Genomic DNA, 14674 nt, shown 5'->3' with positions numbered 1-14674 from the left:
AAAAAAAAAGAAAAAGAGAAAAGAAAAAAAATACAAAGTTATGCGTAGACAATACAGAGAAGTATAAAAAAGAAAACTTACTTTCTTTAGATTTAAATGTAACTTACTTTCTTTAAATTAGAATCCAGTGGAAGATCATTTGAGAGCCACTTTCAAGACTTGCAAAATTCCTTTTCCAAAATACTGTATCCATCTTTCCAAAATATAAATTTCTTCATGTTCTTTCTGGTTTAAAAAAGCTTTGCTGGCTCCTCTGGTGCTATTTGATGTGCTGCTCGCATGGATACACATTTATATTCCATCTCCTCTCTACCACTCCCCTCAGTCATCCCAATTTATTTCCAGGACACCATGGGCTCTCATGCTGGGTTGCCAGGCCTTCGCTCAAGCAATATCTTCTGCTTAAAATACTCCTACATCCTTTCTCTCACAAGCAAAATTCGATTCTTCTTTTGAGGGCCGGTTCAGTAAAGCCCCTATCTGTGGACAGAGTTTATCTGCCCTCTGCTAGCCTCCCAAAGCACACTGAGGCTTCCATAATGATACTTTTCATATTGAAATAATTGTGACACCACAGGTCCAAAAATGTAAATCAGACCAGGTGCGGTCGCTCACACCTGTAATCCCAGCACTTTGGGAGGCCGAGGTGGGTGGATCACGAGGTCAGGAGTTCGAGACCAGCCTGACCAACTGGTGAAACCCTGTCTCTACTAAAAATACAAAAATTAGCCAGGTGTGGTGGCAGGTGCCTGTAATCCCAGCTACTCAGGAGGCTGAGGCAGGAGAATCACTTGAACCCCGGAAGCAGAGGCTGCAGTGAGCTGAGATTGTACCACTGCACTCCAGCTTGGGCGACAGAGCGAGACTCTGTCTCAAAAAAAAATAATAATAATAAATCAGGGCTAAGTGTGGCTAATGCCTGTAATCCCAGCACTTTGGGAGGCTGACACAGACGGATCACTTGAGCCCAGGGGTTTGAGACCAACCTGGGCAACATGGGGAAACTCCATTCTCTACAGAAAATACAAAAATTAGCTGGGCGTGGAAGTGCGAGCCTGTATTCACAACTACTGGGGAGGCTGAGGTGGGAGGATCACCTGGGATGGGGAGGTCAAGGCTGCTGTGAGCTGAGATCACACCATTGCACTGCACACTGAGTGACAGACAGACCCTGTCTCAAAAAAAAAAAAAAAAAAAAAGGCCAGGCACGGTGGCTCAGGCCTATAATCCCAGCACTTTGGGAGGCTGAGGCAGGCAGATCGCCTGAGGTCAGCAGTTGGAGACCAGCCTGGCCAAAATGGTGAAACCCTGTCTCTACTAAAAATACAAAAATTAGCTGGGCGTGGTGGTGTGCACCTGTAGTCCCAGATACTAGGGAGGCTGAGGCAGGACAATCACTTGAACCTGGGGGGCAGAGTTTACAGTCAGCCAAGATAGCACCACTGCACTCCAGCCTGGGCAACAGAGCAAGACTCTGTCTCAAACAAACAACAACAACAACAACAAATGAGGAAAAAGTTCAACAGAAAGACCACCTGGAAAGGGGGTAAACAATATGAAGAGAATTCACCAATACAAGATCCACCCTCCAAAGAAAGACTAAAAAATATGACAAATTGCTCAACTTCATTCATAATAAAAAAAAGAAATATGAAAGTGCCTTCGGTTTTTACCCATCTAATTGGCAAAGATAAAACATTTGATAACACACTGTGTGGTTCAGGATGTAAGGAAATTGGCCGGGCGCGGTGGCTCACGCCTGTGATTCTCCTGTAAACGATTCTCCTGCCTCAGCCTCCCGAGTAGCTGGGATTACAAGCATGCGCCACTAGGCCCAGCTAATTTTTTGTATTTTTAGTAGAGACGGGGTTTCACCATGTTGGGCAGGGTGGTTTTGAATTCCTGACTTCAGGTAATCCGCCGGCCTCGGCCTCCCAAAGTGCTGGGATTACAGGCGTGAGTCACCACGCCCGGCCTGTCCTATGGACTTTACAATTAATAACTTTTTAAATCATCACAATAGCTCAACGAGAGAGGTTGGTACTATTACCCATTTTACAATTGAGGACATTGAAGCGCAGAGCAGTTGAGAAACTTGCCTAACTGGCAGAGTTAGAATCCAGACAAAGTGCTTAACCACAAGGCGATGCTTCTTCTATATATAAACTGACGGACGGATGAAATAGGCTGATTGACTGATGACTGACTGACTGACTGAATTAATGAATACATGGAAATGTGATTATAAATGTTGATTTTTTGCGCCTTCCGATTCCCCGGATCTACCGCGAGGGGGCGATCTCTCCCCGGTCCTGATGCCAGTCACTCAAGGCGCGCACTCCCTTTGCGTCTCGGGCTCGCGCGCGTTGCCGCAGCACCGGAAGTGACTGAGCTTGCAAGTTCCCCCGTCTCTTCAGGGGAAACTGAGGCCGGCTTGTTCGGGAGAGACGGCACGAGCAGTCAGCCAGGTAGGCCGGCAGCCAGGTAGGCCGGCCCGGGTCCGCGGCGCGGAACTCGGCCGCGAAGAGCTCTCGCGTCTGGAAGCTACCGGGCCGATGAAGGGGGATGTGGCCCCCCACGGCTCGCGGGGCTCACAGGTGAGAGCGCCGCCTCCCCTGTGCCTGACAGCCGCTGCGCCCAATAGGAGCCTTCGCCGTCCCGCTTCCGTGCCGGCTAGGCTCGCTGATTGGCGGCGCTGGGGAGGACCGCCGGGGGCGAGGCCCCTCCTCCTAGAAAGGTCTAGGGGGCGCCCCCGGGGGAGGGCGGTTGCTTAGCAACGGGGCGGTGGCTCGGCGGGTACCCGGCCTAGTGAGCGCGAGAAGCCGCGAGGCCGCAACCGGCCCACCCTGGGCTCCGGAGAGGTGCAGCCCCCGGCCCCGGAGCCCTCCCGGGGGCGCCAGGAAGCCACTTTGGGCCTGTCCCCAGGAAAACGTGGTCTCAGCTGTGGGGCCGTCGAGCAGGCCTCGACCCCTCTTCCTGACCTGAGGAGAGGCCCAGCGCCTCACCCTCACCCAGTCTTTGTGCAGGGCGCCGGCGGCCATTGTGTCCGGGCGGGGAATGGAGGACCCGGCAATTCCCCACCGCCACGTTCAGGGCCTTTGGGGAATTCAAAGAAAACCAGCGGCATTTGTAGGGGGTCTCCGGCCTTCAACCTCCCAGACAGGCCTGGGGGTGGCCTTCCCAAAGTCAGATCGCAGATCCGAGGCAGTTTCCCCCTCCCTGCGTCCCTCACCGAAACCTTGAACCCCATTGAGAAGTCCCTTCAGGGTTTCGGACGCCTCCACCTCACCCTGGGCTGGTACTTAAATAGAAAAAAGAAAGGAAAAAAAAAAAAACAACTAAATCCATACCAGCCACCTCCGGGAGAGTTCTCCTGGCTCCCAGTAGGAGGCGGAGAGCCAAGGGGCGTGCAAGAGCGAGGGGGCTGGGCTCCCGGGTGGCAGGAGGCCGCGGCTGCGGAGCGGCCGCCCTCGATCCGGGCGATGGAGGAGGAAGCAAGCGAGGGGGCTGGTTCCTGAGCTTCGCAATTCCTGTGTCGCCTTCTGGGCTCCCAGCCTGCCAGGTCGCATGATCCCTCCGGCCGGAGCTGGGTTTTTTGCCAGCCGCCGCGAGGCCGGCTGAGTTACCGGCATTCCCGCAGCCACCTCCTCTCCCGACCTGTGATACAAAAGATCTTCCGGGGGCTGCACCTGCCTGCCTTTGCCTAAGGCGGATTTGAATGTAGGTGGTGCGGGGGAGGGGGAGTGAGGGGGGGACTGCCCAAGGGGTGACTTTCCGAGGAAGGCATTTCGGAGAAGAGGGGGGTAGAAAAGGCTGGTGGGAGATTCAGAGTCCACTGGTGCTTTCGATTTGACTTAATTGAAGTATCTTGGAACCTAGATCCAGACCTTCGTAAGACCCACAAAGAAACCAGTTCTGGTACCTGGAGGGGGAATGGGATGTTTAGGGTAAGTGGCATGCATATTAATTTTTTTTTTTTCCTAAAGCTCTTTCTCTCCCTTCAGAATCTTATCTTGGCTTTGGATCTTAGAAGAGAATCACTAACCAGAGACCAGACTCAGTGAGTGAGCAGGTGTTTTGGACAATGGACTGGTTGAGCCCATCCCTATTATAAAAATGTCTCAGAGCAACCGGGAGCTGGTGGTTGACTTTCTCTCCTACAAGCTTTCCCAGAAAGGATACAGCTGGAGTCAATTTAGTGATGTGGAAGAGAACAGGACTGAGGCCCCAGAAGGGACTGAATCGGAGATGGAGACCCCCAGTGCCATCAATGGCAACCCATCCTGGCACCTGGTGGACAGCCCCGCGGTGAATGGAGCCACTGGCCACAGCAGCAGTTTGGATGCCCGGGAGGTGATCCCCATGGCAGCAGTAAAGCAAGCGCTGAGGGAGGCAGGCGACGAGTTTGAACTGCGGTACCGGCGGGCGTTCAGTGACCTGACATCCCAGCTCCACATCACCCCAGGGACAGCATATCAGAGCTTTGAACAGGTAGTGAATGAACTCTTCCGGGATGGGGTAAACTGGGGTCGCATTGTGGCCTTTTTCTCCTTCGGCGGGGCACTGTGCGTGGAAAGCGTAGACAAGGAGATGCAGGTATTGGTGAGTCGGATCGCAGCTTGGATGGCCACTTACCTGAATGACCACCTAGAGCCTTGGATCCAGGAGAACGGCGGCTGGGTAAGAACCAAGCCCCTTGTGTGTCCCTTTTCTTTGGCCTCTGGTCAGAGATCCCCAACTGCCCTTCTTCTGTATCTCTTTCTGTTAGGTTGGGTGATTGTTGGAGACATTGATAGTTGAGGAAACCTGATCTCATTTCACGACAAGAGGTTAACTCCCTGGAAATATAAATGACCCGGTGCTTCAGAGATCAGGCATCTTTTACCCTGGTCACCCCCATGACTCCACTATTCCATACTTGTGTTCCAGTTTCTTAGCAAAGAAAATTATAGCCTATGTGTTCATTAAGTCCCAAACCTGTGAGGGTAGGAAGTTAGTTTGGTGTTTCCCTTACCGTATACAATGGTTCACACACAAAAGGGTGATGAGTATCAGTGACCCACAGACCTCTCCATCTGTTCCCCCTAGGGGTCTCAGTCCTATCCTGGGCTTCTCTTCTCCAAATCAAGTTCCCTTGGCCGGGCGCGGTGGCTCAAGCCTGTAATCCCAGCACTTTGGGAGGCCGAGACGGGCGGATCACGAGGTCAGGAGATCGAGACCATCCTGGCTAACACGGTGAAACCTCGTCTCTACTAAAAAAAATACAAAAAATTAGCCGGGCGAGGTGGCGGGCGCCTGTAGTCCCAGCTACTTGGGAGGCTGAGGCAGGAGAATGGCGTAAACCCAGGAGGCGGAGCTTGCAGTGAGCTGAGATCCGGCCACTACGCTCCAGCCTGGGGGACAGAGCGAGACTCCGTCTCAAAAAAAAAAAAAAAAAAAAAAAAAAAGTTCCCTTTATTTCAAAGTTTCCGTGTAAGGCACTCTTCTCTCAGACTAGGGCATGGCCACAGGCAGGAGTTCCCACTGGGTTGAATGGCTGAGAATTGTCAGATTTTGGGGCAGTGTAGGCTGTGCAGATTGTGTTTGCACTGCGCCCCCTAAGTTCATTTCCCCCAAAGTGTGTGACTTTCTGCATGGTTGCCTTGTTTGTGGAGCACTTGCTGTGTCACACATTAAGCCCGGGAACTTTGCACCTCGTTGCCTGGGGTCGGTTGGGGAGCTCCAGCTGCTCTGCCTGTTACTTTCCGGCCAGAGCCCTGGGGCCTCTTCACCAAGCACTGTTTGCTGGCAAAGCAAGAACCCAGTCTTTGGGGCTCTGTGGGACATTCAGATTTAGTAACAGACTTCAGATGCAGGTATAAGTCCCTGTCTTAAAACTCTGTCATGTATCTAGCTCCGTCATATAGCTGTGTGACTTTGGACAGGCTGGGTTACTTTCTCAAGGCTTAGTTTCTTCCACTAAAAATGTGGCAAGCTCTCCTTGACTTACAGAGTATTGTAAATCTTGGCAATAATGTGAGCACAGTGACCAACACCAGCAAATTCCCTTTCCAGGGAGGGAGAGTTCTCCTGCTCATCACTGAGCCAGGATGAGGTGGTGGTGAAAGCTTCTTCACCAGTGGTCACTGTGGGCAAGTTTTGCTCTTCAGTGAACTCAGTCCTGGTTTCTTGCTTATTTCCTTACCTAGGGGAGGTGCAAGGTTTATGAGAGGTATTCTATCCCTTCAGAATATGCAGAAAAGCAACAAGCTGTGGAAAATAAGTCATCCATTGAAGGAGCTGAGGTGGAAGGGGACATGCACCATGGACTCAGGAATGTCAAGAATGCACTGTCTATAGGCTGGGCCTAGGGCGTGGCAGGCACTTCACTTTACCACTGAGCAAGAGACCAGAATTTGCCCTGGAACCCCACCCCCTCATTTCCCATTTCTTTGCAACTTCAACTCTTCTGTGCCACCTCTTCTAAAAGGCAAGGGGGTCAAGTCAATAGAGGTCAGATAACTGGGGTGGGGTCAGGGGAGGTAAAGGTGGTGGGTTCTCTTGAGCTAAGGCTGACTAGACTTGAAAGCCATTCTGTAAATGAACTCCCTGGGGGGATAAATGATTAAATAGTTCCTGTTGGTTTGTGCAGTGACCACTCCTGTTCCCTCCTGCTTTGAATTCTCTTTTGGGGCAAATATTTGTTCAGTTGATTACAGGAGGGACAGGATTCCAGTACTGCAGACACACCCTCTGAGGCATCTCCAAGTGGGGATTGAGGCCACTTGCCCACTTTGCCTGACTATTGTCTTTGGCCAGTGGTCCTAATACCAGGTGGGTTGTTGCCAGCTATAAACAAAAGGCAGTCTGGGAGAGGTGCCTGGTCTGCTAGCCAGCCTCTGCAGAGGGCTACCCCTACCAGAGAATTGCCAGCTGCCCAGTGGTGCATATGAAAGAGGTCTTAGACACAGCAGCTCTGGGCAAGTTTATTAGATCTCCATTGGATTGAAATTCCATCTTCCATCTCTTTGCTTAAGAATTGTCAGAGCCCGTTGGACAACATACCACATGTCACTTCCTCTTGGTGAACAGAGGGGATGTGTGTGGAAGAGCTAGTTATGTCAAAACCATTTCTGAGCATGCATCCTCTCCCTGAGGCCAGGGAGTAAAGAACATTTGACTCAGGATCCTTTGAGCCTGGGTAGAAGGTACCCGCCTTCCTCTCAGGTACTGTCCTGTTCCAAGCTGCACCACCTGGCTACTGTGGTGGCATCGGGTAATTATCCTGGAGGCTGCAGCTGGGAGATCCTTGGGGGTAGGAGTTATGGGCTGTTCTACTCAGGGCTGTGTTCTAAATTTAGCATCCCTACAGGAAAGGGGAAGGAAATTAGTCTTTATTGAGTACCTGTTAAGTACTAGGCACTGTGTTAGGTCCTCTATTTATGCAACCAGTTATTTCTTGAGCATCTACTGTGAAGCTGGCAGTGTTCTAGGTGCCGGCCATAAGCCACACATGGTACCTTCCTTCATGGAAATGGCATGCTGTTTCATATATTCTACAGTAACCTTCCAAGGTAGGCGAGTTTATTCCCAGTGAAGCTCTTTGTGGCTAAGTGACTGACCCCAGGTATTCCTCAGCCGGTTAAGTGTCTGAATGAGAATTTACACTGAGGTTGGCATAACTCTAAAGCCTAAACACTTTTCATCCTATCAAGTTGTCCAGGGAGTAATAAAGTGACCCAGACAGGCTGACCCAGAAAGCCAGAGATGCTATTGGGCCAAGCAAACCATGCCTGTCAAGGTGCTCACTCTGGACTGATAACTGGCTTTGTTCAGGTAGTTATGGGAAGGATAGTTGGCAGTAGCAGGTTCCCAGAGGTGTGTTGGTAGCCTCAGATTCTGGCACTGCTAAAACTCAGACATGGCAGGTTTCAAGTGGGCATCAGGGTTTTGCCCCAGAGTGAGCTGCTTATTAATTTTTTCATTGCTTTTTTTTTGAGACGGAGTCTGGCTCTGTCGCCAGGCTGGAGTGCAGTGGCGCCATCTTGGCTGACTGCAATCTCCGCCTCCCAGGTTCAAGCGATTCCCCTGTATCAGCCTCCCCAGTAGCTGGCACTACACGCACGTGCCATCATGCCTGGCTTATTTTTTGTATTTTAGTAGAGATGGGGTTTCACCATGTTGGCCAGGCTGGTCTCGAACTCCTGACCTCAGGTGATCTGCCTGCCTTGGCCTCTCAAAGTGCTGGGATTACAGGCTTGAGCCGCCGCGCCAGGCCAATTTTTTCTTTTTCTTTTCTTTTTTCTTATTTTTTTGAGACGGAGTTTCACTCTTGTTGCCTAGGCTGGAGTGCAGTGGCGCAATCTTGGCTCACTGCAGCTTCCGCCTCCCCGATTCAAGCAATTCTCCTGCCTCAGCCTCCCAAGTAGCTGGGATTACAGGCGTGCGCCACCACACCTGGCTAATTTTGTATTTTTAGTAGAGACGGGGGTTTCTCCATGTTGGTCAAGCTGGTCTCAAACTCCTGACCTCAGGTAATCCGCCTGCCTCAGCCTCCCAAAGTGCCAGGATTACAGGCATGAACCACCTTGCTTGGCTCCGGCCAATTTTTTCATTGTTAAAACCCTCTCAGGCCCTGCCAATAGATGACAGCTGTGTGCGTGTGGGGAAGAAGGTGGCCTGGCCCAGGTATCTCCACTTAGTGGTGGAGTGATGCTTCAGGGACTGAAAGTATAGACCCTTAGCCAGATTATTGCCTGCCTGGAGTCACCTGATGAAATGCTGAACCTGTTCGGCTTTCTTGTCCTCCGCCTGTAAAATGGAATAATGATAGCCAGCTTCCATAGCTTGACTCTAGTAAAGGATCTAGCACAAAAGCCCTTCCCCTGCCATAATTGTAGGGTGGAAACCCTTTAATGAATGGGCAGCTTCCCTCAGAGAACTGACTCTTCCCCCTAGAGTTTCTCCTTAAGAAACAAAGTCCCTGTGATACTTACCTGGAATGTTGTATACATGACCTTCCCCGAAGGGACACAAGTGTTTCTGGTGCTTTCCAATGGGAATGTGGGAAGGGACCCAGGTGGGCCTGGCCACTTTGGGATTGCTGTTCCTGAAGAAATCCTTTAGCCTGATAGAAACGTCATTGTTGGGAGCAATGAACAGTGTAGCGGGGCAGAAAACATAACTTGGCCTTTTTTAAGCTGTATGGCTCAGTAGTCTGAGTTTCTGTAGATCTCTTATTGCCTAATCTGCCTTCTTCAGATGGATGTATGCTTAGTTGAAGCACCTCAGCCCTTTGCAGATAGTGGCAGTTCTGCGGTTTTCTTGGGGAAACCCCATTAGAAACCCCAAATGTGGAAATTTTTAGTAATCTCATTCGGGTCCCAAAATGAAGTAGAAGTGTCTCAGGGGCTCCCCCTTGAAACACCTACTTCTTCTGAGTGTACATTTGAGGTTGCTCTTAAAATTCTGTTACCATCACAGGGTTTTCCAGACTTCCTAGGAATAATTTCCCCAGTAGCCCCACAGAGCCCTTTAGCTTCTGTCGAAAATTACCCGGGTATTTTTTCAGGGGGCTCCAATGGAACCTGGAGAGTTTTCTTGACTTTTGTATGGGTGTCCCCAGATTTGTTTGGGCTGCGTGAAGCAGCAGTTGTTATCTCTGTCCCTTCCCTCAGCAGATATCTGTCCTGAGGCCAGTGGGCTTGAGAGTCCTCCTCTGTGTCCGACCTCCCTGATTTTGCCAGTGCCCTCAACCTTCCATCATGGGGCTTTCTTTAAGCAACTGTGGTTTTGCCTGAGTTTAATGTTGGTAGACATAGGGGTAATTCCCAGTGTACTGCTTTTCTACAGAAGCATAGTCTCCTACTGCCTTAATTAAGCAGGGGCCCTGTCCCCATCCCAACCTCCAACCTAATTACACAGAGTCCTCCCTAAGGACTCCCTCTTTTTTCTTTGAAGGAGTCACTCTGCTCCTGGATCTTCTTCTCTTCAGCCCCTCTATCTAGCAGTCTGTCTTCCTTGTTCCCAGTTGGCCGACCTGAGTCAGACAATCTCACTGGGTCTTTTTGTTTAGCCTGGGAAGAGAAGACCTAGGAGAATATGATCAGCTTCACATATCTGAAGGAAGAAGGACTGAGTCTTTTTTATTTTTATTTTTTGAGACAGAGTCTTGCTGTGTCGCCCAGGCTGAAGTTCAGTGGCGCAATCTCAGCTCACTACAAGCTCCGCCTCCCGTGTTCACGCCATTCTCCTGCCTCAGCCTCCTGAGTAGCTGGGACTACAGGCTCCCGCCACCGCGCCTGGCTAATTTTTTTGTTTGTTTGTTTGTTTGTTTGTTTTAGTAGAGACAGGGTTTCACTGTGTTAGCCAGATGATCTGGATCTCCTGACCTCCTGATCCGCCCACCTTGGCCTCCCAAATTGCTGGAATTACAGGCGTGAACCGCCGTGCCCAGCCCCAGGACTGAGTCCTTTTTTTATTGGTGTGGTACCTGGCAAAACTTGGATAAATGAAAAGAAGTTAACAGTTGGTAGAGCTTAAATTATGTGCAGAGAAGACATTTCTAACAGATTTACTCTCTCCTATATTTAGGAGCTCCTCAGGGTGGAGGCCACATCTTGGCCATGCTTGTTTCCTCAGCTCTGAGCAGAGGCCTTGGGCATAGCAGATATCGAATGAAAGAGAAACCCAGTAAATTTCTGAAAAAACAGACCGTTATCAAGCCAGAGTAACAATCATGGGAGTGGCTATTTACCTAATAATTCATTCATTGAGTCAAACAATGTTTACTGAGCTCCTACTGTGTACCAGGCAGTCTTAAGATACTGGGAGTATGGCAGTAAACAAAAGTAAACAAAACTAAGTTTCTGTCCTCATGGAGCTCACATTCCAATGAGGAGTGATAAGCAATAAATAGATAATTACATGTTTATATCAGATGATTGTACATGCTATGAAGAAAATAAAGCAGGTTGGGACATACGGCATGTCTAGCAAGGGAGGGTGGGGCTGTAGTTTTAAAAGAGTGATCAAAGAAGGTGTAAGGGAGAAAAAATGGCTTTCCTCTACCCTTCTAGGTCCTTTGGCTGGGCTGAGAATTAAATTAACATAGATTAGCTGGAGGAAAAAAAAATTTAATTACATAGGTATACACGGGAGTCCTACAAAATATGAGGCTCAAAGAAGGGTCAGATAATTGAAGCTTATATAGCTACAGGAAAGAATGTGGGGCTTGGGACTTCTGCCATAACCCAAGTTATGGCAGGGTAAGGGAAAGAGTTGGTAGTGGTGTGGTCCCAGCTACGGTTGAGGGGGTATACTGAACTGGGAGGATCACTTGAGCCTGGGAGGCGGAGGTTGCAGTGAGCCGAGATCACGCCACTGCACTCCAGCCTGGGTGACAGAGCAAGACCCTGTCTCAAAAAATAAATAAATAAATAAAAAGTCTATCTGGTAATAAAATTTGTCTGGAGCAATCCTCTTCCTAATACAGATACTTTTACTAGTGTAGATTTCCTTTTTAGATGTGAATTTCTTTTACAAAGGACAGCTTTTCGGAGCTACTCTTATGTCTGCAGTTTCTCAGAATAACCAGCTCAAAATATGCCGAAGAAGTGTATTTTTGGGGTGGCATATTCTGTTTTCTTTTTTTTTTTTTTTTTTTTGAGACGGAGTCTCGCTCTGTCGCCCAAGCTGGAGTGCAGTGGCGCGATCCTGGCTCACTGCAAGCTCCACCTCCTGGGTTCACGCCATTCTCCTGCCTCAGCCTCCCGAGTAGCTGGAACTACAGGCGCCCGCCACCGCGCCCGGCTCATTTTTTGTATTTTTAGTAGAGACGGGGTTTCACCATGGTCTCGATCTCCTGACCTTGTGATCTACCCGCCTCAGCCTCCCAAAGTGCTGGGATTACAGGCGTGAGCCACCGCGCCCGGCGCATATTCTGTTTTCCTTCAGTCATATTTTGGGATAGTATGTCCTGAGTCCCAACAAAAGTATTACCTAAAGGTGATATTTGAGCCAACAGCTGAATGAGGTAAGGCGGTGGATGATGTAGGTACCCTACAGCAAAGGGTGTTTAAAGCAGAGGGAATGGACTCAGGAGGGAGCATGCTTGACATTTTCAAGGATGAACAAGAAGGTCAATGTGGCTGGAGAAGAAACAGCAAAGGGGAAAAGGGTAGAAGGTGGGGAGGAAATGGTTGAGGAGAAGGTGGAGAGGCAGGTGGGGGCCAGATCGCGTAGAACAATACAGACCATGATGAGGATTTGGCTTTGGTGGAATGAGAGGCCAAAAGATTTGGAGTGGGGGTGATATGGTCTGTATTCTTAAGGGTGGCAACGGGGAGCCCAGTGAAGAGGCTGGTGCAATTGCCAGGTGAAAAAGAATGGTGGCTTGGACCTAGAGATGGAGGTGCAGCGAGAGGGGTACTGGAGAATAAGACCAGGCTTGCACATGGTATATTGATGGGTCCAGCCACCCTGGAAACCATATTTTTCAACTACTTGAAGTTAAGTAAGCTAGATGTTCTTGGGGAATAGTTCTCTTCAAATGTGATATCCTGATTAATGGTCCTCTTCCACTCCAACAGTATTTCTGTCTGAGTAAATGCAGTTTGTCTGAGTTCAGTTCCCAACTCATCCATGTCTACCTATGCAAGCTTCTTTTACCTCTCTGATTCTTGGGACAAATAATAATACCTGCCTCACAGATGGTGATGGTAAAGACACAGTGAGGTGTATCTGAGATGCATAGAGCCTGGAGCCATGTTGGTATCATTATTCTTATTATCTTTACCACAGAACACATGTCAGAGACCCATTCACGGAATCTTGAGCATCCACTCTCCTTTTTCTAAACACCATAGTGACCCATGGGCACATCTCAGAGCAGGCCCTTCTAGCGTTTCTGTTGTAGTGGGAGCTCCATAGTGTTTGTGTGCAATGGTGGTATGAGCACTGGTCGTAGACAGTATAGGAATGCTGGTTCTCTCTATCCTTAGACCTTGTGGCAGATTCCACCATTATGGCATATTTCACATTAGTTATATTTTTAAATGTCTCTCTCCTGTTGACAGGTATGTCAGCACCTTAACTAAACCCAGTGTCAAGGCAGGCTAGTTTATCGCTGAGCCCACAATAGTGATACCCTATATTTATAACACCTTACAGCTTCCAAAGCATTTTCAGATCAACCTTGCCTTTTTTATCCTTATAACCACCCAGAGAGTTGAGCAGGAAGGATGCCATCTCCGTTTCAAAGGAGAGAAATCAGGTGAGAAAGATGAATTGACTTGCCCAAGGTTACATCAGGAGGAAGAGGCAGTTTTTGGACTTTCAAATTGGAAGTTGACTACTAGCTTGCTGTTTGACCTTGGGCAAGTCTTTTAACTTGTAAATGGCTGTAATAATGGCACCTTTTTCTGAAGATTCCGTGAATTAATTCATGCCTTAGGGCTTTCATGTCATCCTAGGGCTCTTCACTCACATCATCTGGCTTCTTTTTTATTACATATTGATTTTTGAAATTGTGTTTTTGTATGAAGAAACTACCTTTGGGACCATGTGCTATTTTGTTTCATCCCTGATGAGACTCTCGGGCCAAGCTTGAGCCTTACAGCAAACTCTGAGCCACACAGCTTTTTGGGCAGCCTCCAGTGCTCCCCTCGGAACTGGAGGTTTTTCTCCAGCTCTTCAGGAAATGCCATTGCGATGACTTCCATGGACTGCTTCCTGTCCCAGCCCTGTCGGCAAGAGTGTGGAAACTGGAAAGCAATGTCCCTAGAGATCCGCCCCCTGAAAACTACTTTTTTTGGACATGTCCCTACCTTTCCTCTTGTCAATTACTTTCTTTGCTCCTTACCCTTTCCTCCTTCACCCGGCTTCTCCCTCCAGCTGTGATCATCCCTTCAAGATTTAGAAAATGCCTTTCTACTTGGTTCTGCCAGGCCATTTCCCCCTACCCTAGGCTAGGCTGTGAGGGAGGTCGGTTAGAATTCCTGGGTTCTCGGTCTCCTTGGCTCCATCACCCATTAGCAGTTTCAGTCCTGGACTTCCCCTGGAGATGTTTTAAACCTGTTGCTTGCAGTGCCCTGTGTCATCCATTAACCCTGAGTTCCCATAGGAGTTTCCACCCCACCCCTGCATAGGATGGGATTCTTAAGATATATCTCGAGGTTTGGCACATATAAATCCTGCCTCTTGGAAATTGATGATAGAGGGTGGAGTGAAACAGAGCCTGCCTTCCCCTCCCCCAGTCACCTTTGAGGAGGAAGCTAGAAGGTTGAAAACCTTGTTGGACAATCATCTGAGGAATGGGAGCTGGCCTGGGAGGGGATTGGAACGCACTCAACTATGCCTCAGATCCTTTGTTCCTCTCTTGAAAGGGAAACATTCCCCTCCCTCCTCCCTGGCCACACACACACATACACACGTGCCTTTGTTCCCTCGAGTCAGGCAGGGATAGGAACACAGTGTCCCTTCCAAGGAGCCTGACTCGCTTCCCTAGGGACTGGTCTGGTCAGTGGGACTGGGATATTTGCTTAGGAACCCCCAGCCTCATGTCCTTTCCATAGAGTCTCGGAGGCTAAGAACTTGCCTACAAACAGCTGAGACTTCTCTGTAATTATTTCGTGGGATACCCATGTCCCAGGATAAACAGTTCCTCCCTCTTATTCCAGTTGGTGATTAATATTAT

The 14674-nt window shown here is 49.3% G+C and overlaps 1 protein-coding gene across 16 annotated transcripts in view; it reads left to right on the top strand.

Moving 5' to 3' along the window:
• The first annotated feature begins 2368 nt into the window (after positions 1–2368).
• BCL2L1 (BCL2 like 1) overlaps positions 2369–14674 on the top strand; it is a 61559-nt gene continuing 49253 nt past the window's right edge. The window contains exons 1-3 of one of the 16 annotated variants that reach the window (XM_077948696.1): positions 2369–2597; positions 4005–4680; positions 10147–11442. In XM_077948696.1, coding sequence (XP_077804822.1) covers positions 4117–4680; positions 10147–10248 — 666 coding nt within the window. In that variant the 5' untranslated portion in view covers positions 2369–2597; positions 4005–4116 and the 3' untranslated portion in view covers positions 10249–11442. 16 annotated transcript variants of the gene reach the window in all.

This window comes from Macaca mulatta, chromosome 10, assembly GCF_049350105.2.
Source record: "Macaca mulatta isolate MMU2019108-1 chromosome 10, T2T-MMU8v2.0, whole genome shotgun sequence".
Taxonomy (NCBI): Eukaryota; Metazoa; Chordata; class Mammalia; order Primates; family Cercopithecidae; genus Macaca; species Macaca mulatta.
The sequence above is the reverse complement of the archived record's forward strand: the minus strand, read 5'-3'. Positions and strand labels throughout refer to the sequence as shown.